A 23,727-nucleotide genomic window follows, 5' to 3' on the forward strand; every position below is an offset into this window, starting at 1 on the left:
AGCATAAATTTCCCAGACTATACTCATTCACTGATTGATAATGAAAGCACACACCACCTTTCAACAAACTTTGCACACAATTGCAAACCTTTTCAAAACTTTACATTGCTTGCATGCTTAAAACTAAATTTTAATTCATTTGTAAATTATTCAGATGTCTAAAGCTGTTTTGTACATGGGAGCTTGATTCTTCAAAGAATGGTGGTTTACTGACTACTTACCATCTGTTCTACTGCAATGTTTACAAAGCCATACAATGGGGAGCTTTACAAGCACAGTTGGCCCATCGGCCAGAAACCTCTGTAAATGAGTGGAAAAGTTTGTAACCAGCTTCACAACTTAAACTAGAGAGCCATTTTGCTGTATCAACAACCCCTTAATCACTTTGTGGTAAACGACTGTCTGGCTAAGACACAGGGTTGTCGCAGCTTCAATATGACTAAATTTGTACCACTGTCAGGTTGTTGTTGTGACAAAACAATATGTAGTGCTCATCGGCAGTGTTATATGTATTAATGAAACATTTTGGATCACCAATGTAGATCACTACACATCAATGGCATAGCTCAGAATCCTACCACATGAACCTTAATGATAGCATCCGCAGTTGATCCTTAGGAATCTCAGGTTTCTTCACTGATGTAACTAACTGGCTTGACAGTTGCCAGTGATCTTAAAGTAGATTTTTTTTTTTATTTTATTTATTTATTTTTAAATCTTCCAGTACAAATTTACTGCAGTCGATAATGTTAGCATTTGACTTAATACCCACTGTAAACTTTACTTTACAACTAGAGCAGCTAATTGTTCAAAAACAGCCACTAATAACATCTTTATAGATAGGTCTAATGAAAAAATTATAATGATAAACCATTAGTCAATGGACTCTTCAGATCATGTCATTCAGTTCCTTATGTTAATGTTACTCCAGATCAGGATAAAAGAATCTTGTTAACCTGAGTTTAAAACACAAAATTTAGGTTTATATAAGAAAATATGGGGATAATTTCACTAACAGCTAAGTAATTATTGTTTTTCAATGTGATGTCACATACCACTACTGACACTACTCAGACGGATACAGTAAACTCAGTAGTTTTCTAGATAATGACGAGCACTACAAGTTGTCTAAAACCCAATAAATGTCTTATTACATCTACTATGTATATACATTAATTAGATCCTCAACAGACTTTCTCTTCCCCAATCAAAACTAGGCATTAATTCAATCCTTTTGGGACCACATAAATCTGTAGCTTATAGATATTTCCTTCTTACGATTTCAGGGGATCCTGAAGTTTCATCTTGTCTTTATTTATTTATGACAGCTTCATGTCTGTAGACTGCCTTACAGTGCATAGCAGTGGGTACTTCATGTACTACTCTCATTTCCCATGTCGCCAGAGTTGGACGAGTATCTTATGACACTCTCACACTTACTAAACAGACATGCTGCTCTTATTTTTATCTTCCCTTATTAATACGACCAGGTAAGTATTCCAGACTGACATATTGCCTGTTGGCTTTTTTCTAAGAATCTTAGGCCAACATTTGTTTGATGGTTTTTCTGACATTTCGGTAGCACCAGTGGTTACAATTACCAAAGATTCATCACCCCATTACTGGTGGCAGACCAGAATTGAGCCACAGCCAAAACTGCATGTAACTTTTGAGCCAACAATTGAGGGGCTTTCTTCTGTCATTGTCACTCTGGTTCTCCTCTCGTTCCCTGCAATGATTGTTTGCTGCGGCACAGGAATTTGAGGCACATTGATGTTCAGGCTTTCTGATTTCTTGTTACAACTATTGAGAAGTTCATAAATTTTAATGGCTTCCCTGAACAAAATGTGGCAGCTCACCTCCACAGCAATAACCTGTGTGTCCACAAATTTTCTTACACAATCTGTCTCATTCCTCACATGCTCCATTATGTCTGATTTCTCCACCTGCACCCAATCTGCAATATCGTTTTATGTTCAATGATCCGGGTGTCAATGGATCGTCTGGTCGCTGATGATCCTTTTCTACATCCATAGTAAATTTAATGACACCCTTCTGCATGTGCTGGTTACGAGAACTATTGAGAACTTGGGCCACTGCGTGTATCAAAAACTGACACACACACACACACACACACACACACACACACACACACACACACACACGTGGACCAAAACCTACACAATCTTTCAAATTGTCACCTAAGACAGAAAAGAGGCATGATTAATATGCTTTTAATGCATTCAAAACAATTATTTGAGCTGCATACCACAGAGGCAAGATGCAACACATGGAATACATTCTGCAGAACAACGGGTACTTTGCCAGTTGCGTAAGAAGTGTGAAGAAACAAAACAGTCTGCAGTATATTGTGTAAACACAGTGTAAAGACTATTTACAAACCAACCAAGAAAATCAGTGAGTCTCAGATCAGCTAATGACAAAAGAAACCCATTCTTATCATCAGGATGTTATCGCACACAGTGTACATGTGGAAACATCTACATTGGAATGATGGGACGATCCATCAGTACTAAAATCATTGAAAATAAACATGACAATGGTTTTAAGAAGAATGATGAAAGTCTGGTCGGAAACAGATCCTGGATTCTCGTGCAGCAATAAACAACCTCTGGAGGTAACACTGAGAGAACCACAGTGGTGACGACCAGGGAAAGGTCCTCAGATGTTGACGCAACATGCACATGTGATTTACAACTATGGTCTCATCTCCAGTCTGTCACCAGGAATGGTGAGTGAATCTTTGATAATGACAGACACTCATGCTGGTGAATTATTAATCACTAAACAAACGTTGGCTGAAGATCTCAAGCTGGAAGCCAATGGTCAAAACATCAACAAGTGGCTAAAAAGGCCTCAACAATTTTTGCCCAGAGAGCTGCTTCTGTTTGAAGCCATTTTGAGATTCACCTACATGCCATGTATTCATTTATTAAGCTACTTGTGTAACATACAGCATGTACATTTAGACATCACGCAACTTCCATTGTGAAAAATCTAGATCTGGAACTCGACTGCCTTCATTTTACACATGACTTAATTCAACTCTGCCCTCACACAGATATATGACAGCAAAACCAGTGTATGATCCTTGAAGTACCTTAGTTGTCTGTGACACTCGGGGTCATTTTCATCGTGGTCTACGAGAACTTGAGGAACAACTTCAGCAGACTCCTCCCTACTTCCTGTCATTTTGTACCCTACTCCACAGATTTTCAATTTATATTACTTTTTTACTTGCCTACCAGTAAGCCCTCCATTCCTTTAAGAATCAAACTCCCATGTATAAAACAGCTTCAAACATCTGCTTACTTTGCAAATAAGTTAATGTGTTTAGTATTTGGCTTTAAGCATTAAGCAAGAAGTAGTTTAGAGAAGGTTTAGAATTATGCTTAAAGTTTGTTGGAAGTCGCTAAGTGCTCTCATTCTCAAATGCCGGATGAATAAAGTCCGGATATTTGTGCACCATCAGTTACACTGCCTTAACATAAACGCATAGTTTCTAACACTAATACTTGTCTTATTGCACTGAACTTTTAACATAAGATAATATCCCTTAGTCAGCAGATTATGACAGCATTTTTAATTTTAAAATTTGGCCAATAATTACACAAATTATTGAAACAAAAATTTTTGTTGCCCCTGGAAATCATTAGCTAGGTAACCTGCAACTGATATTGAGTTCTGGGATAGTCACTTAGTAATATAGATATTGCATTACTGTAGCTTCTCACATATGGATTTCTTTACTGTTTTCTTGCCTTTCAAACTTAAGTTTCCACACAACACACTGTACAGCTTCCAGGGTCTCGATTATGTTTCAGTAATTCATTACTTCAAAGGTACTTCTATCTATTCTTTGTCTAAATTACAACCAAATAGCAATAAGGGTAGAAAACGGAACTTATTTTGGAGAATTTTCCGTTGTTCTTAATTACTTAGGATCTTTACCGATAACAGCTGTGCTGCTTCATAATTATTTGAAGTTTGGGAGTACTTCATGAAGTTGTTAACAGCAGTTGCCACTCTTAAGTTAGTTTTCCAGTTCTGAACACACTACAAAGATAACCAATTTCTTAAGGAAACATCTATTTTAAAATCTGCTACCACTCTGTTTTTATAAGCACACAGGATTCCAAGACAATCCTTTACATATAGCAGTGCCTCTATAATTGCATAATTGCTTCATACAGTTCATAAACTTTATAGTATGGTGTATCACTATGCCACAGAAGAGGGGATGTGCATCAATACTGAGTAAAATGAATTTGTTTCAAAGCACCTAAGGGAATCTTTAACTTTTTGATATGTTCCCAGAAGTCATGAGACATGAGAGGCCAGTATAAACGGAGGCAGTGGGTATTGTGTTGTCAGCAGAGAAACAGTAACCGCAGAATGGGTCAAACAGGTGAGCTCCGTGACATCAAACATGCACTAGTCATTGGATGTCACTCGAGTAACAGTTTCATCAGGGGCATTTCAACCCTTTTAAAGGTGCAAAAGTGTGATGTGATTGTTAACTGAAACCGTGAAGACACAACCACAGCTAAACCAAGACCAGGCAGACCTCACATACTAATGGCCAAAGAGCGTCAAAGCATTACGGAGGGTGGCTGTAGAAAATCGCATTAAATCAGTGGAAGGAATCACTCAAAGTGCTACCTGCAGTACAGCTAACACAATGACTGTACGTAGGATGTCAAAAAGAATGGTGTACAGTGATTCAGCAGCTCCTCATAAGCCACACATTCCTGTACTCAGTGCTAAGCTAGGATTGAGGTGGTGTGAAGAACACCACCACTGCACAGTGGATGACTGTAAATGAGTAACTCGGAGTGATGAATCATGCTATACCCTGTGGCAATCCAATGTAAGGTTTTGGGTTAGGCGAATGCTTGGAGGACGTTATCTCCCACCGTATGTACTGCCAATATTGAAGTACGGACGAGGTGCTGGCGGTGTTACGGTATGGGATAGTGGTCTAGGTTAGGATGTGATCCGCTCATTACACTTCATAAAATGTTAAATACTGAAGGATATAAACACACTTTACGGCATTGTGCACTGCATACAGTAGAGCAACGGTCTGGAGACAATTAATGCTTATATTAGTATGATGCACCCAGTCATAAAGCAGTATCTGTGAGACAATGGTTAGTTCACAATAACATTCTTGAAATGGACTGGCATGCCCAGATTCCCAATCTAAATATAATAGAATGCCTTTGGTAAGTTAGAATGTTCACTTTGCTCCAGACCCCACATCCCAGTGTCCAAAATCACTACAATATATATAGTACTCTTAGGCGCATGCCACCTTGTAGGTAGGTTCAAACACTGGGAAGTCATCTAAGGAGAGAGAACTAGACCTCATAATCTTATAAAATACTTCCTCACTAGGAAGGCTCAGGGTGTAACACAATTCATTCGTTAAGATTCAATGACATTTCAGAAAAGCAAACAGTTTTTGCACACCCTCGCCCTCAATGAAGCTGGGTGACAATGATGACGAAATGCCTTTGAACTGTCAAAAGCTATTCAGAAAGCAATAGAAAAGGCTACTCCACTGAAGAAACAAGTCAGTCCAGCACAACTGATCCTTCATTGCTCAGAACTTACTGCACTTAGAAGACAAGTTTGGAAGGCAAGAACAATGTATCAAATGAGTTTGTATGACACACATTTTAGACTGATGCAATATAGGCAAAGAAGGAGAGGTATAAATCTGAGACAAGGTCTGGCAGACAAGCTAGTTAGAAGAAATTTGTCTGTGAAAACCTGGCAGTTGATCCATGGGGCAAACTCTATAAAATTATCAGTGAGAAAATAAGACCCCCAACCACTCCATCCAGTCAAACTGAAGAGTCTGCTCACGTAGTTTTTCAAGTTCAGCTGAAGTAGTTTTCAAGTTGTTCTTCCAGATGACGGTGAAACAGAGGAGTGCTCTACAAGCATTATGACAATACAGCTGCTATTCACTCATGAGCTGACAGAGGTGGCTGAAATGCTATCCAGACTGAAAGTAAATGGAGCTCTTGGCCCAAATGGTATACCAACAGAGGCTGTACAACCATGAAGTCCTTATGTCCTTCCTTACATGAAGGTATTGTTTAATGAAAGAATGATCCAGGGGCATTTTCCTAAATGCTGGGAAATGGCAGAAGCAGTCATTATTTTAAAAAAGAAAAAGATAAAGATCCAATAATCTCCACATCATGCTGACCTGTCTGCCTAATGAATGAACTGGATAAGATTATGCAAAAAATGTTAATCAATACATTAAAATGCTACAGGATTCTAACAGGAGTGAATGATGCTCAATATATATTAAAGAAGGGTAAACGTATTGAGGATGCACTTAATGAGATGAGAATTAGTACACATTCCAGACACAAAATACGAGGGCCGTTCAGAAAGTAACCTCCGGTTGATTTAAAAAAATACACCAAGTTAAATAAAAATATTTTAATATATACATCTTACAACTACATCTTTGCACTATTTTTCTACATAGTCTCCATAGCGATTGAGGCACTTATCGTATCTCTTCACAAGCTTTGAAATTCCTTCTGCATAAAAATCACCCGCTTGTGCCTGGAGCCAGCCTGTGACCGCATCTTTGAGCTCTTCGTCGTCATCAAACCGCTGTGACCCGAGCCATTTCTTCAAATGCATGAAGAGGTGATAATCACTTGGCGCCAGGTCTGGGCTGTAAGGTGGATGGTTGATAACGTCCCACTTGAAGGACTCTGCGAGCAGAGTGAGGACGGGCGTTATCGTGCAAAAAAACGATACCGGAAGTCAGCATACCACGGCATTTGTTCTGTATAGCCCGTCCTAACTTTTTTATTGTTTCACAGTACACGTCTTGATTAATGGTCATACCACGTTCCATGAATTCAACCAACAACACCCCTTTGGCATCCCAAAACACCGTTGCCATCAGTTTTCTGGTAGAAAAATCTTGCGAGGCTTTTCTTGGTTTGGTAGGCGAATTTGAATGTGCCCACATCTTTGATTGTTCTTTTGTCTCAGGGTTCACGTACTTAATCCAGGTTTCGTCACCGGTCACGATTCTGTTTAACAATGGTTCTCCTTCGTCCTCATAACGTGACAGAAAGTCTAATGCAGAGGCCATTCTTTGAGTTTTGTGGTGGTCGGTAAGAATTTTGGGCACCCAACGTGCACAGAACTTACGGTAACCCAATCTTGCTGTCACTATCTCGTACAAGAGAGTCTTAGAAATCTGTGGAAAACCAGTAGACAACTCCGACATTGAGAAACGTCGATTTTCACGAACTTTTGCATCAACTGTCTGAAAGAGTTCGTCAGTCACCAATGATGGTCTACCACTCCTCTCTTCATCATGAACGTTTTCTCGTCCACTTTTAAATAAACGTACCCATTCACGGACAACTCCTTCACTCATAACTCTTGGTCCGTACACGGCACAAAGCTCACGATGAATAGCTGCTGCAGAATATCCTTTGGCTGTAAAAAACCTTATGACAGCACGCACTTCACATTTGGCGGGGTTTTCTATTGCAGCACACATTTCAAACTGCCACAAAAACTAAACTAGCGCAGGTATGACGTTCACTCGACCACGGCTTGATGCCGACTGACCTGTTGAGTGCGTGAACGCACAGATGGCATCGCTACTCCCCCCACAACCCGCACTGTGACCAATCGGAGGTTACTTTCTGAACCGCCCTCGTATGTATTAGGTATAATGATAGATATATTTCTGGGGCATCTGATAACTTATTGTATTTTTCATTCAATAGGAGACTTAGGAAAACTGGTTGCCCAAGTGACACTGTCAAGTCCCACACCAACACTTATCAAAGTAATTATGAAAGGATACCCAAAGGCTCCGATTGTGGTCCCTAATTCTGAGACATTAACATAGGGCAATTTTTGGATAGATTAAAAGACAGTTAAGAGTTGTAGGATATGTTGTTGATTTCTTACTTTCAGTGCACCCCATCAGTCAAGATTCACTAGAAAATAATAGTTGCAAGCACCTTTGCTCAACAGTGCAACTCAAAATCATGCAAAAATTGTGCTCAATGGTACAACTCAATGTACCATCAAACAAAATTGACGTATGTCACTTACTAAGGATCCACTGATTAAAATAAATCAGGTGACAATTCAAAGGAATAGCATAAATAGGTATTTAGGTGTATATCTGGACGAACTTTGGACATTCAATGCCCACACACAATTTGTAGCAACAAAAGGGAGTTGTATCATGAATAAAATTATTATGAAACAATGGACATTTAGATTGGCGCACAATGTAATTAGACTGTACCATGAGTCTGTATGGACTATAATTGTGGGTATGGTGCCAGTATTTGGTTGCATACGTCACAACTGGTCAGACCTGCCATTGCAGCAAGAAAAAGAGAGAGAGGAATTCTGCTACGATACTGTGGATCCTTGTGCAAAACATCAGCAGATATTCTATTTATATTAATGGGCATATTTCCCAGGACCTAGAAATAAGGAAAAAGATTGTCATCTATTGGCTGAACAAAAAACAGTGTAAAAAATAAATGTCTATCTTGGGGAATTAGCAAAAAATCCATTAGTAATAAAGAATTTAATATTTGCAGAATGGCAGCGGAGATGGAATTTCTCAGGCACAGGAAGGAGAAAGTTCCAGTTTCTTCCTGATTTAAATGAATCACTTTAGATACAGTTTAAGTCAAACAAGCAACTGGTACACCACCTTCACAGACATTGGCCATATCCCACATGTCTCAACAGAATTGATAAGAGGGACATGACCAGCGGTGACTCCAGTGAAATAGGCACACCACATCATGAACTACAGGAATGTCTCTAGGTGAAGACATAGCAAGGACTGCTTGGCAGGCTTTAAGAGGAGAAAGTGTTTATGTCATAATTACAGTAAAAGAGGAATATAACATTTTAAATTTTGCAGCTGATGCCTTCCAGAAAAAGCAAGTCTTAACTATAGCCAACAGACAACACAGTAGAGATGAGTAAGGCCTGTATATGACAATAGTGAATCAGCTTGAAGCACGACAGATTTATGATCACTTGGTCGAGTAATCGAAGAGTGAAGGGAGATGGCCACAAACATACATAAATGATGCACTTTGACTGTTGTCTTGCCGTCTGGAGGCAGCAAAATATTGCTGGACATAATGGAGTGGCCGATCTAGTTCAGCACAGAGAGAGAAACTGGATATATTCCAACAGTACTAAATTTATTTTTGTGTGTATGTGGGGGGGGGGGTGGGGGGGGAGGGGGGGAGGGGGGAAGGAGTGCGCACTTTGTGTGTGTGTGTGTGTGTGTGTGTGTGTGTGTGTGTGTGTGTGTGCGCGCGCGCGCGCGCGCACTCATCACACATGATGATGATGATGATGATGATGCTTGGTTTGTGGGGCATTCAACTGCGAGGTCATCAGTGCCCGTACAAAGTCCCAATTTCTACACAGTCCATTTTTTTTTTTCACAATCCAATGTAGTCACTGTCACAAATAATGCTGATGATGATGACACCACAAACACCCAGTCCCTGAGCAGAGAAAATCCCCTACCCAGCCAGGAATTGAACCCAGGACCCCACGATCCAGAGGCAGCAATGCTAGCCACTAGCTCATGAGCTGCGGACTAACAGGACAGTAACAGGAAAGAGTGATGCTACTCAAGATGTATAGCTATCCACCAAATGTCAGTGGTCCTAACATTGCCATATGTAACTGTAATAGGATAACTAATATTAGTGACACCGTTTTCAGCAGTAATAGCAGCAGATGCTGAGGAAAAATCAAGGTGGTGGTCGTAGTAACAGGAACTTCTTTTGAATTGTAATAGCTGTGTTGTTTGTTATTGTAGTAAACTCCGATTCTTTAAATAATTGAACTCCCATGTATAAAACAACGTCAGATTTCCAAGTACTTTATGAATGAACTAATGTCTTAACATATTTGACGTTGAGCATCTAAACAAGAAAAACTTTAGAAAAGGTTCAAAATTATGTTTCAAGTTTGTTGGAAGTTACTAAGTGCTCTCATTATCAAAAACTGGATGAGTATATTCTGGATACTTTGCACCCTATTTTAAACAAAAGTAAGTTTTTCACACATCTCAATGTTTATGACTTCATATCTTCTCCACCATGTGTTGCAGAAATAAATAATTTTAATTCAGTGCTATATGTGGATATTGTCCGCAAAACGTGTTGTGAATACAGTTGTATTGTATTGTACGTTATCTGGGGGGCTTAGAAACGACGGAGAGGCTCCGTCCCCACCGCAGCCGCAGTGGTGGTTCAAATGGCTCTGAGCACTATGGGACTTAACTTCTAAGGTCATCAGTCCCCTAGAACTTAGAACTACTTAAACCTAACTAACCTAAGGACATCACACATATCCATGACCGACGCAGGATTCGAACCTGCGACCGTAGCGGCCGCGCGGTTCCAGACTGTAGCGCCTTTAACCACTTGGCCACCACGGCCAGTGCCGCAGTGGTCCACAACCCCACGACGACTACCGCAGTCCACTTCACTTCACCCCTCTACCGCCCCACACCGAACCACTCTTTCAGGGTTATTGTGCAGTTTGGCCCCCGATGGACCCCCCAAGGAATGTCTCGTAGAAGACGAGTGTAACCCCCATATTTGTGCGGAAGAGTAACTGTGGTGTATGCGTATATGGAGAGCTTGTTCGCACAGCAATCACCTACATAGTGTAGCTGAGGCAGAATAAGGGGAACCAGCCCGCATTCGCCGAGGCAGATGGAAAACCGCCTAAAAGCCATCCACAGATTGGCCGGCTCACCGGACCTCGACACAAGTCTGATGGGCGAATTCGTGCCTGGGACCAGGTGCTCCTTCCCAATCTGGAAAGCCATGCGTTAGACCGCATGGCTAACCGGGCGGACTGAATACAATTAGCTTGTGAAGAATTAATATTTTTCTTTTCATAATCATTTAGTGGGGGTCACCAAGAAAAAGTTTCACAAAGGTTTGAAATTATGTGTACTGTTCGTTGCTTGTAACTAAATGCTCTAATTCTCAATATTGGATGAATATAGTCTGGCTATTAGTGCATGGTTAGTCACACTTCAAAAAAATGGCTCTGAGCCATCTATGGTCATCAGTCCCCTAGAACTTAGAACTACTTAAACCTAACTAACCTAGGGACAGCACACAACACCCAGTCATCACGAGGCAGAGAAAATCTCTGACCCCACCGGGAATCGAACCCGGGAACCCGGGCGCGGGAAGCGAGAACGCTACCGCACAACCACGAGCTGCGGACGGTTAGTCACACTGCCCCAAATTATAAACACAGTTTGTAACTATTATATTTGTCTAACATTTCACATAAGATTATAATTCCTAATGGTTAGATTATATCAGCATGGTAAATCTAGTCACTATTTACAAGAATTATTGAAAATCAAATTTTTGTTGCCCCTGGAAGCCGTCAGACAGACAAAGCGCCACTGGCCCTAGGTTCTGTGTCCCAGGAGAATCTCTTAGTAATATAGATGCTTTCTTAACGGTATTAGTAGCAGTTGGTATAAAGATACTCTAAAATTAGCCAAGATAATATGATATACAAAGAGCTTCAGCACTTTTTCTGTCACAGTAACAGAAGACCTGACTGAGGGTGGAAAAAGATACCATAGGATAACTACATGTGGAGTAGCATACATGCAGAAACCTAAAAATGATAATAGTAGTAGTAACAAAAATAAGCAAAAATTAGTATTAAAGACACAGTAAACTTAACTCAGTGTCTAGAACAGAAAGGAATTAAGGGAAAGAGAAACAGAATTTCATGAAAAGCCATGCACATGTAATTATACATTCAGCAGTCCAGTCTTGTTTCTGAGAAAGTGGGCTATGATAAATAAATAAATAAATAAATAAACAAACAAACACTACCTACTCTGGTTTCAGCTCCCGAGGAAGAATGGACTGCCATTCCTCCACAGACATTCAGACACCTCACTCAAAGTGACCCAGCAGAGTTCAAGCTGTCATAAATGCAAAGGATGGCACAACCCACATTAATGTCCATTGACAGGTATCTGGCTACTTTTGATCAGATAGTGTACTATCTACAAACCAGTTAGGTCCCAGTCAGATAACTTCGTAACTATGGCATACTTATAATTTTTGTGTGTTTTAACTTCTCACTGGAAACTATTACAGTCACCATTCAGTACCTTCTTTACACATGGTCCAGTAAAATTAATATGATCAACACCTATGTTCAATGTCAACGTGCAATAGCCACTCACAGACAGCAGGTGGCAATACTACCAGCGTAGGTATATAACTCTTGTTGGGCGTGGGGGGTGGGGGGGAGGGGGAACAGTACAGTAGTTGTTCTAATGAGGAAATGAAGCACTTTATCTGATGTCCAAACATACATTATCCTTGGATTTAGGGCCAAGGGTCGAAGCTCTTCCGAAATGCCTAAGTTTGTAAACTGTGCACATGGTGCTGTGGTTAAAGTATACCATGCACGGCAACATGGTGCTATCCAAAACTGTTGCCAATGCAACTCTTGTGCACCGTGGGCCATAGATGACAGGTGCAAACAATGGCTGCAGAGATGTGTATGGGCGAACAGACAGGCAACTGTTGAGCAATTGACTACCCAGATAAACCAAGGGGCTACCAACAGCATTACCTCAATGGCTGTTCAGTGAACACTTGTTGCATATGAGACTCCACAGCAGGCACCGGGTTCATGCACCCATGCTGACTGCTGTTTATCAGCAACTAAGGCTGGAATTTGCACATCAGTACCAGAACTGGACATCCACTGAGTGGTGACAGGTGGCCTTTTCAGATGAATCACATTTTTTGCTCCACTGGACAGATAGTTGTTGGCAAGTACAGCACAAAATGTCTGAAATCGAACACACTGCAACAATTGTTGTAAGGGTCCAGACTGGAGGGCAATCACTGGATGATACGGTCGTTCTGGAAGGCACAATGGATCAACAGAAGTATGCATCTATCCTTGGGGACCACATCCACCCCTCCATGCAACATGCAATTTATGTTTCCTCAGCACGATGGCATCTACAACAGGAGAGTGCAACATGTCACAGAGCTTGCAGTGTATGTGTGGGGTTCAAAGAGCTCCAGGATGAGTTTACCATATTCCCCAAACTCCCTGGCTTTAAACCCAATAAAGAATCTGTGTGACCACATCGATCGGGCTGTTTACACAATGGGGCCTCAAACAAGAAACACAGCACAGCTGGCCATGGCACTGGAGTCAGAATGGCTCCACATTCTTGTCAGAATTTTCCAGAACCTCACTGACACTCTTCCTGCATGTCTCACAGCAGTCCGCATTGCAAAAGGCGGTTATTCAAACTTTAGACAGGTGGTCACATTAATGTAACGGGATAGTGCATTATTGTACGAGCTGTTGTATTCATATTAAGGTAGTGTTCTCACAACTCGTGTGGCACCATCACAATGGTTATTACATTCTGCTGAGTTATTCAAAATGAAAGTAGCAATGTTATCACGATTTTTAAGATCCATGCCTCTAACCACAAATAGTTTATTTTTCAGATTTCGTAATTCATTCACTACACTCATACATACAGGCTGCAATGTAATGGTGATTGCTTTACAGTGTCATACCTAAGAGAAATGATAACTGAGACTGCACTGTGTCAGCATAGCAATGAACATACATCTACATCCAAACTCTGCAAACTACTGAGAAGTAAAGTGGAGACAGTACTTCTCATTTGTACCACATTTAGGTTTTTTTCCATGTAAGAATGCCTGCTTAAATGCCTCTTTCTACTGTAGTTAGTGTAATCTTATCTTTGTGATAACAGTGGCAGCAATACACAGGGTTCATGAACATTTGTAAGTGGACTTCCAACAGTTGTCCGACATCTATCTTCATGTTTTTCAGCATTTTCATTACATTCTCCCATGAGATAAATGCGCATAGCTATTTGTGCTGCCTTTCTTTGAGTACATTCAATATCTCCTGTTACGTCTATCTGATATGGGTCTCTCATACTGGAATGATATTCTTGGGTAACACAACTGTTTTATAAGAAACTTTGTATGCTGATTACATTTGCCCAGTATCCAACCAACAAACAGAAATCTGCTACCTGCTTTACTTACAATCGATCCCATATAATAATTCCCCTCTATATCCCCCAAACTGTTACAACAAGGTATTTGCATGACTTGAGCAATTCCAATTGAGGCGTTGTCTGCTACAATCAATTATAATGAGTCCCGCAACCGAAATGAAGTCGCAGGGAAGCCAGAGGAGGACACAGCAGAAGAATATGGGCCACTGTCAACCGGGCGCCACACCGACACTGAGGTGGGTCTTGACAGTGCAGGAGGAAGCCGTGGATTGCCCAGGCATGGCCAATGCGGAGCCAGCAGAGAAGCACAGAGTCCCTGCGAGAGGCCCACATCGAGGACTTTCACACATTCGTGGTCCTCTTAATGGCTCTTAGTTTGTTGTGCTTATTGATATTTTGCCATTCTGTCTCCCAAAGCCGAAACACCTTGCAGCAAAATAACAAACACAGGTCAGTTGCAGGAATGCCATCTCCAGAAGTGGTTTCCATGTAGCCTGTTTGGCCAGCCTGTCAGCAAGTTCATTTCCTGGGATTCCGACGTGACCAGGGGTCCAGACAAACACCACTGAACGACTGGACTGTTCCAGCGCATAGATGGACTCCTGGATGGATGCTACCAAAGGATGACAAGTTTTCAGGCTGCCCAAGGAGTCAGTACATAAAAGAAAAAATTCCCCAGGGCTTAAACGGAGATACTGAAGAGCAAGAAAAATGGCCACCAGCTCTGCAGTGAATACACTGCAGCCATTGGGCAAGGAATGCTGTTCAATGTGTCTGCCATGAATGTAGGCAAAGCCTACGTGACCATCAGCCATCGAGCCGTCAGAGTAAGCCACTTCAGAGCCCTGGAACACTTCAAGAATCGAGAGGAAGTGACAGCGGAGAGTCGCAGGGTTAACAGAGTCCTTAAGGCCATGTGACAAGTCCAGACAAAGCTGTGGCTGAGGCGTTCACCATGGACGTGTACGTGAACGGACTGCAAGCAGAGGTGGTAAAGGAAAGGACTCTAGTTCAGAGAGAAGTGACCACATGCGAATCACAATCGTTAGCCCTGACCTGTGCCTCCCATGTGGGAGATGGACTGCCGCGGGCGGGAAAAGGAGACGGTAATTCGGATGCTCAGGAGAACTACAAATGTGTGCTGCATAACAGGCAAGCAGTTGTGAACGTCTGATCTGCAATGGAGGGACCCCAGCCTCCACCAATGCGTCGGTCACCGGACTCGTCCTAAAAGCTCGTCACTAGTCGAACCCCACAGTGGTGCATAGGGTTGAGAAAACGCAATGCTGAGGCCGCTGCTGAACCATAAACCACACTCCCATAGTCAAGGCAGGATTGGACAAGGGCTCTGTAGTCGTAACAGCGTAGAGCGCTCTGCACCACAATTGGTGTTGCTCAGGCAATGGAGGGCACTTAGGTGCTGCCAGCACTTCTGCTTAAGCTGACGAAGATGAGGAAGCCAAGTCAATCGAGCGTCAAAAAGCAGTCCTAAGAATCGATATGTCACCACTACAGTCAGTGGATCATCATGAAGGTAAAGTTCTGGGTCTGGATGAATGGCACAACGCTGACAGAAGCGCATGACACACGACTTTGCGGCTGAAAACTGGAGGTTGTGGGCTAGAGCCCATGACTGCGCCTTGTGGATGATCCCCTGTAGGCAATGCTCAGCAACACCAGTACTGGAGCAGCAGTACAAAATGCAGAAGTCGTCTACATACAGAGAAGGTGAGACGGAGGGCCCGACAGCTGCTGCTAGACCATTAATGGCCACTAAAATTAGAGAGATACTCAATACAGAGCCCTGCGGGACTCCATTCTCCTGGATAGGGGGGTGGGGTGAACTATGGGAGCCACCAACCTGGACACAGAAAGTATGAGGAGACAGGAAATTTTGGATAAAAATCGGGAGTGGGCATCTGAGACCCCACTCGTGATATGATGTCGTCGGGTCATGTCATATGCTTTTCGTGTATCAAAAAAGACATCAACCATGTGTTGCCATCTGAGAAAGACTGTTCGGATGGCAGACTCTAGGGACACAAGATTATCAGTGGTAAAGCGACCCTGGCAGAAGCCGCTCTGACATGGAGCCAGTGGGCCACAGGACTCCAGGACCCAGCCCAAACACCAACATACCGTATGTTCCAGCAGCTTACAAAGAATGTCGGTGAGGCTGAGGGGCCGATAGCTATCCATATGAAGCAGGTTTTACCGGGTTTGAGCACCGGAATGATGGTGCTCTACCATCATTGACATGGAAAGACACCATCACACCACATCCGGTTGAAGATGACAAGGAGATGTCGCTTGTAGTCAGATGAGAGATGTTTAAACATCTGGCTGTGGATCCGATCAGGCCCAGGAGCTGTGTCAGGCAATGTGGAAGGGCACTGTGGAGCTCCCACTCTGTCAATGGTGACTTATAGGATTCACTGTGGCATGTAGTTAATGAGAGGACGTTCCCTTCCAGCCGCCGTTTGAGAGTGCGAAAGGCTGGAGGGTAATTCTCTGACGCAGAGGCTCAAGCATAATGCTCGGCATTCACGGTTGCGTCGGTAGATAATATGCCATTTTCAAGATGTATCTCTCCCAATTCTCCTGCTTCTGTCGTTTGATAAGTTGCACGGAGCCCTTTAAAGACTATGAGGTGCTCCAGGGAAGGGTGCCGCTTATGCCGCTGTAGAGCTTGCCGATGCTCTTTAATTGCTTCAGCAACTTCCGGCAATCATCAAGGGACTGCCTTACGCCAAGGGCACCCTAAAGAGTGAGGGATCACGCTTTTGCCCCAGAAACAATTGTTGTAGTCACCTGCTCTACCATCACATTGATGTTACTGTGGATAGATGGAAGAAGTACTGGGCTGCAAATTGATAAATCAATGGCAGAGTAACTACCAAGAGCCACACTGAAATTTGTGGTGGCCCCAGTATTTAAGAGGCACAGGTCGAATTGAGACAGTAAGGTTTCGACATCTCTGCCTCGGCCAGTAAGCACAGTGCCACCCCACAAGCGGTTATGGGTGTTAAAATCTCCCAAAAGTAGGAAAGGTTTAGGGAGTTAATCAATCAGTGCAGCTAATACATTCAGGAGTAATGCACCATCTGGAGGAAGATATACATTGCAGACAGTTATTTCCTGCGTCGTACTTACCCTGGCAGCCACAGCTTCAAGAGGGGTTTGAAGGGGCACGTGTTCACTACAGACTGAGTTCAGGACATAAACACAAACTCCATCTGACACTCGATTATAGTTGCTAGGGTTCCGGGTAATATCCCTTGTAGCCGGGAATCAGGTTTCCTGGAGGGCAATGCAGATAGATGTTAAGCTTAAGAGTTGCCGTAGTACAGCCAGGGGGTGGAAAAAACCACTGCAATTGCACTGGAGGATGACATCATTGTGAGACTGGGAAGGCATGGAACATTCAATGAGATAGTTTATACCTCAGAGTCACCTGCTGCCACCTACTTATTGCCTGAGCAGTCTATATCCATTGTATCTGAGGGTCTGGCGAGATCTAGGTCCTCAGCGGATGCTGAAATCTCCACCCCATCCTCAGACACAGAGCTTCTAGGTAGCAGTGGTGTGGATGCCACCGTAACTTACTTGGTCTTGGGGGTTTTCTTTTTGGATTTCTCTCAATGCTCCTTGGGTTTCCCTGGCTGGGAGGACTTCACTGGCTCAGTCTATGTGACTGAGGATGAGCATGAAGCCCTACAACCAGCTGCTTTTGGGCTTTTCAGCCACTGGCAGGTGTCACCTTTCCCACTAGCAGAAAACTGGGAAGGGAGTGACCGAAGGGACTCCCTTCTAGTGAGAGAAGCCGAAGAAGACTTACGCTTCTCCGGCTTAGACATGGGGACGGATGGCCCTGAGGGCCGGACAGGGGTTGGGGAGGGGGCGTTGCTCCCGAAGTAGGTGGTGCAGGAGCAACAGGGAGGGAAATGCCAATGCCCCCACCACCAAGGGGGCAGGTGTAGTCTTCCAGCTCTGAGATTTGACTGGGGTTGGCGGATCTGATTTGGCCAGAACTGTTTTAGCAGCAGCGTAAGACGATGTCGTGCACAGGATGCAGGCGGTCAAATTTCCTCTTAGCCTCAGTGTAGGTCAGTCGGTCCAGGGTCTTGTACTACATGATTTTCCTTTCTTTCTGGAGAATCCTGCAGTCTGGCGAGCAAGGCGAATGGTGCTCTCTGCAGTTGACACAGATGAGAGGTGGGGCACATGGAATATTGGGATGTGATGGGCATTGGCAATCTCAACACGTGATGCTGGAAGTACAGTGGGAAGACATGGCTGAACTTCCAGCACTTAAACCACTGCATCAGGGAGAGGGATACAGGGCTTTACATCACAGCAGTAGAACATCACCTTGACCTTCTCGGGCAATGTATCGCCCTAGAAAGCCAAGACGAAGGCACTGGTGGCAACCCAATTATCCCTTGGACCCCGGTGGACACGCCAAATGAAATGTACACCTCGCCGCTCTACTGCAAAACGTGGTCCCTGTGAAATATAATACCCTGGACCATATTTAAGCTCTTATGGGGCGTGATGGTTACAGAAACATCCCCCAGCTTGTCACAAGCGAGTAACGCCCGTGACTAGGCAGAGGATGAATGCTGTTTTGATCAAGACTAACCCAGGTCTGATTTTGGACAAGCCTTCCACCTTCCCAAACTTGTCCTCTAAATGCTCAACAAAAAACTGAGGTTTCATCGGCATGAAATATTCCCCATCAGCTCTCGAACATACAAGGTACTGGGGCAAATAAGATCTGCTGCCATCCTTAGCCTGACATTCCTCCTATGGTGTGGTCAGGGGGGGGAACGATTTGGGGTCGTACTTCTGTGTGTTGAATTGACCTCTTGAACGCTTAGAGACAGCTGGTGTTTCACCACCAGCAAGAGATGATGGACTATGCTTCATCGTGTGTCATCCGCCCTGATGCCACCCTCTCCGACCAGGAGCCCTCCTCCGGGAGCCACCAAGCACCAGCAAAGGCCACCTGGAAGGATGGCCATTGCCAGGAATCCCAATGCCCCAGGGGGATGGGCATCTACCCCTTGACATACATGGGGAGTTAACGGTGCAGGCATCAGCAGAGCAATCCGTGTGTGGTCAGGGGGCTGCAACCAACAGGGTACATGGCGGCCCCACTACAACGGACTGGCTACCATGCTGGATATCAGGTGAAAAGAAGTCCATGGTCATCGTCGACGCAGAAAGCGCCACTGCTTAGTGCATGGTGGAAAACGCACCCAGGAAGTTATCACCCAAGAGATGGAGAATGAGCTCGACTGAAATGCGACGACAAGAAAGTGGGCTACAGATCTCAATGCAAGATGGACACAATGCACCATGAAAGGCACCCTTCCCCAATTGGCTCGCTCTTTGGGAAAATTTTGAAGAATGGAGGTCAAAAATACAGTGGATCATCGCATAAAGGCCAAAACGTGTGAAACTCCTTTTAGTCACCTCTTACGACAGGCCTATTCTTACCCCCAGACCCACAGGGGACGGAGAGAGAGAGGGGAGAGAGAGAGAGAGAGAGAGAGAGAGAGAGAGAGAGAGAGAGAGAGAGAGAGAGGGGGGGGGGGGGGGGGGGAGCGCGATCTGGGTGGCCAAATCATTCACCCGAATTGTCCAGCATGTTCTTCAAACCAATCACTAACAAGTGTGGCCCAATGACAGGGCGCATTTATTATCCATAAAAATTCTATCATTTTTTGGGAACATGATGCCTATCAATGGCTGCAAATGGTCTCCAAGTAGCCAAACATGACCATTTGCAGTCAATGATCGGTTCAATTGGTCTAGGGGACCCAGTCCATTCCATGTAAACACAGCCTACACCATTATGGAGCCATCACCAGCTTGCACAGTGTCTTGTTGACAACTTGGTTCCATCGTTTCACGGGTCTGCACCACATGTTAACCCAATCATCATCTCTTACCAACTGAAATCTGGACTCATCTGACCAGGCCATGGTTTTCGAATTATCTAGGGTCCAACCATTATGGTCATGAGCCCACAAGAGGTGTAGCAGACAATGCCATGCTGTTAACAAGGCACTTATGTCACTAACTTGCTGCCATAGCCCATTAATGCCAAATTTTACCACTCTGTCCTAACAAATATGTTCATTGTACATCCCACATTGATTTCTGTCATTATGTCACATAGTGTTGCTTGTCTGTTAGCATTGACAACACTATGTAAACACTGCTGCTCTTTGCCATTAAGAGAAGGCCGTCAGCCACCATATTGTCCATTGTGAGAGGTAGCGCCTGATATCTGGTATTCTTGGCACACTCTTGACGCTGTCCATTTCAGAATACTAAAGTCCCTAACAATTTCCAAAATGAAATGTCCCATGAGCCTAGAGCTTCAACTACCATTCCAGGATCAAATTTATTAATTCTGGTTGTGTGGCCATAATCACATTGGACACCATTTCATATTCTTCACCCGAGTACAAATGACAGCTCCACCAACACACTGCCCTTTTATATGTTGTGTACAGGATACTACTGCCATCTATATATGTGCATATCACTACTGCACAACTTTTGTCACCTCAGTGTATATCAGTCTTCTGGCAGGTTTGATGTGGTCTGCCCTGAATTCATATGCCAGGCTCATCATTTCACAGAGCAGCATTTGCACCCTGCTTTAATTATTTGTTGGTTGTATTTAAATTTCTGCATGAACCTATAGGTTTACCTCTATTCTTTAACCAATGACACTGTTCTATAATCATCATTTTTATCTGTTTTCCGTCTTTCCCTTGGTTACTCTAAATTTGTGGAGGTATGTACCATCTATGCAACTAAATGAAGGCAGTATGTTTATTGCCATACGCATTGCACTTCTTTTATTTGGGAAGCATCATCAGTGACCTGAAATACATGTTTCTTTTTATACATACAATACATGTATTATGTGACAGATATAATATGCTGCTATATTACATTTTGTCATGTTTTTCTCTTGCTTTTTAGTTTAGTAGCAACTCTTTTAGCACAAGTTTCATATTGTGAATGTATCGTTCGGTGTTACTGCACTGGATATTGTAAGTAACACTGAATGATACATACACAATACTGAACTTGTGCTACAAAAGTTGCTTCTAACCTAAAGAGCAAGAGAAAACCATGACAAAATGTAATATAGCAAATGGTTCAAATGGCTCTGAGCACTATGGGACTCAACTGCTGTGGTTATCAGTCCCCTAGAACTTAGAACTACTTAAACCTAACTAACCTAAGGACATCACACACATCCATGCCCGAGGCAGGATTCGAACCTGCGACCGTAGCAGTAGCACGGTTCTGGACTGCGCGCCTAGAACCGTGAGACCACCGCGGCCAGCTGTGTAATATAGCAGCATATTATATTTATCACATAATATGTTTATTGTATGCATAAAAAGGAACATGTATTACAGACCACTGATGATGCTTCCCAAATAAAAGAAGCGAAACGTGTATGGCAATAAACATACTGCCTTCATTTAGTTGCATAGATGGTACATACCTCCACTAACTATTCTACAAGTTACATTTCAATAAATTCCACCAGAACTGTAAAAGTTAATGGTAAGCCTCACATTCTTGAATCTAAGTTGAGATGTTTTCTTGGGGTATACTCTCAATTTTGAGGCCTTTACCTGCATTAGATTATTTATTTGGATACAGTATAAGAAATCTCTAGTTTCCTAATATTTCTCTATTTCTATCGGCATTTTGTGAACTGTGTATACAGTGATTTGTTCCTTGACTGAAGAGCTCAGCTCAGCTCAGATGATCCCAAGAAAAATTACGGGAAAGGAATATGTAAAAAAATATTTCTTCACTTATCTCTCACGCATGCTTAAAATTTTTCTATGCAAGTACATTTACACATCAAAAGGTGCACAAATGAATATTTAGTTGTAACTGTAGTGATAGAAATGCACAATTAAGAAACAGAAGAAAAAAAGAAAATGAACTCGTAGGAAGACAATATCACAACCGAAACATACCAATAGGGACCAAACCAAATTGACTACGCAAGAAGTTACGTTACAAAGAACAGTTTCAAGTACTCACTTGTCTTACAGCATCACTGGCAAGAAGATTTCCCTCTTGTTCATAACAATTTTTTTCTAAGCTCTCTAAACAGCGCTGCAGTGTTCCGACATAGGTATCTTGTAAACAATCTACTGACTGAATTATCTGTGTTGCCACTGAACTGTTTATACGGCTCAGTATTAAATAGTGAATCTCTGATGTAGCAACATGCACTGATTGGGCTGATCTGACTTCCTGGTTCTCAAGGAGATTAACAGCTGAAAAGGAACATAAGATATTGGAATAAATATATAAGAAATTTATCTAACATCTTTAATACACAAACCAAAGGGCTAAAAGTGGAAAATTAACCAGAAGATATAAATTAAATTATTTTACGTTCTCCTACATCCACAGTCCTGCAAAATTTTGTGGAGGATAACGTCTTTCAGCTGCACTTTTATTAAATGTATTTACTCACAACAACTGTGATTTAAAGCTATTGTGCCAGTCTCAAGCGATAGCTGTACCAGCATAAACTACTTGAAGTTTAGTTCATTTACCTCTACAAATACATTGTTTCCAAAAAATTTATAAAAAAATTGTTTTTTTCAAAAAGTACAGCTCACCCTACTTCACTAGAGAGAGAGAGAGAGAGAGAGAGAGAGAGAGAGAGAGAGAGAGAGAGAGATTCAGAGCATTGTTTTACTTAGACAAAATGATTTAAAACTGGTTCCTCCTGATTATACAGTGTAAGTTCTGCTAATGTGACCTACGTCTTCAATTACAACCACTTACTGAATAGGTTCACAACAAAGCCTACATCTGCTTTTTATTGGAAAATGTAAAAGTGAACAACTCACTGTTACCAAACCCAAGAAAAATGAGTTTGAACTGAGAAGAATCGGTCTGAGCCAAAAACAGCGAGTCTGAGACAAAAACAGTGAGTTTGACCTGATACCTCTATAACAGGGTGTTTCCTGAAACAAATTAAGATCCACTAACAAATATGTTCAACATAAGTAAAAGAATAAACCCTGGCCTCTTTATTCTTCTTCTTCTTCTTCCTGTCACTTTGGTCTGGGAGACCTACCTTCTTCCACCATTCATTTCTGTTCTTGGCTTCCACAGTCAATTCTTCAAAAGAATAAACCCTGGCCTCTCTATTCTTCTTCTTCTTCTTCTTCTTCTTCTTCTTCCTGTCACTTTGGTCTGGGAGACCTACCTTCTTCCACCATTCATTTCTGTTCTTGGCTTCCACGGTCAATTCTTCTTTCCTCAGGCCCATTCCTCCATATGCCTGTTGATATCATCCTTCAATCTTGTCCGTGGCCTTCCTGGCCTCTTCTACCTACCACAGATTTTGAGTCTGCTGCTCACGGTAGTATTTCCTCTTTCATCCTAATCAGGTGTCCACCAGCCCACATCGATCTTCCTGTCTCCATCCTTTAGACAACATCAGCTTGCGAGTATAGGTTTGCCAGTTCCTGACCACTTAATATTAATAT

At 42.7% G+C, this 23,727-nt stretch overlaps 1 protein-coding gene across 2 annotated transcripts in view; it reads right to left on the reverse strand.

Moving 5' to 3' along the window:
- Positions 1-23,727, reverse strand: part of LOC126469740 (dual serine/threonine and tyrosine protein kinase-like) — a 339,571-nt gene that overhangs the window by 139,729 nt on the left and 176,115 nt on the right. For both annotated transcript variants that reach the window (XM_050096949.1, XM_050096948.1), the window contains one exon: positions 22,259-22,497. In XM_050096949.1, coding sequence (XP_049952906.1) covers positions 22,259-22,497 — 239 coding nt within the window. The remainder of the gene's footprint in view (positions 1-22,258; positions 22,498-23,727) is intronic.

The sequence above is a fragment of the Schistocerca serialis genome, chromosome 3 (genome assembly GCF_023864345.2).
Source record: "Schistocerca serialis cubense isolate TAMUIC-IGC-003099 chromosome 3, iqSchSeri2.2, whole genome shotgun sequence".
Taxonomy (NCBI): Eukaryota; Metazoa; Arthropoda; class Insecta; order Orthoptera; family Acrididae; genus Schistocerca; species Schistocerca serialis.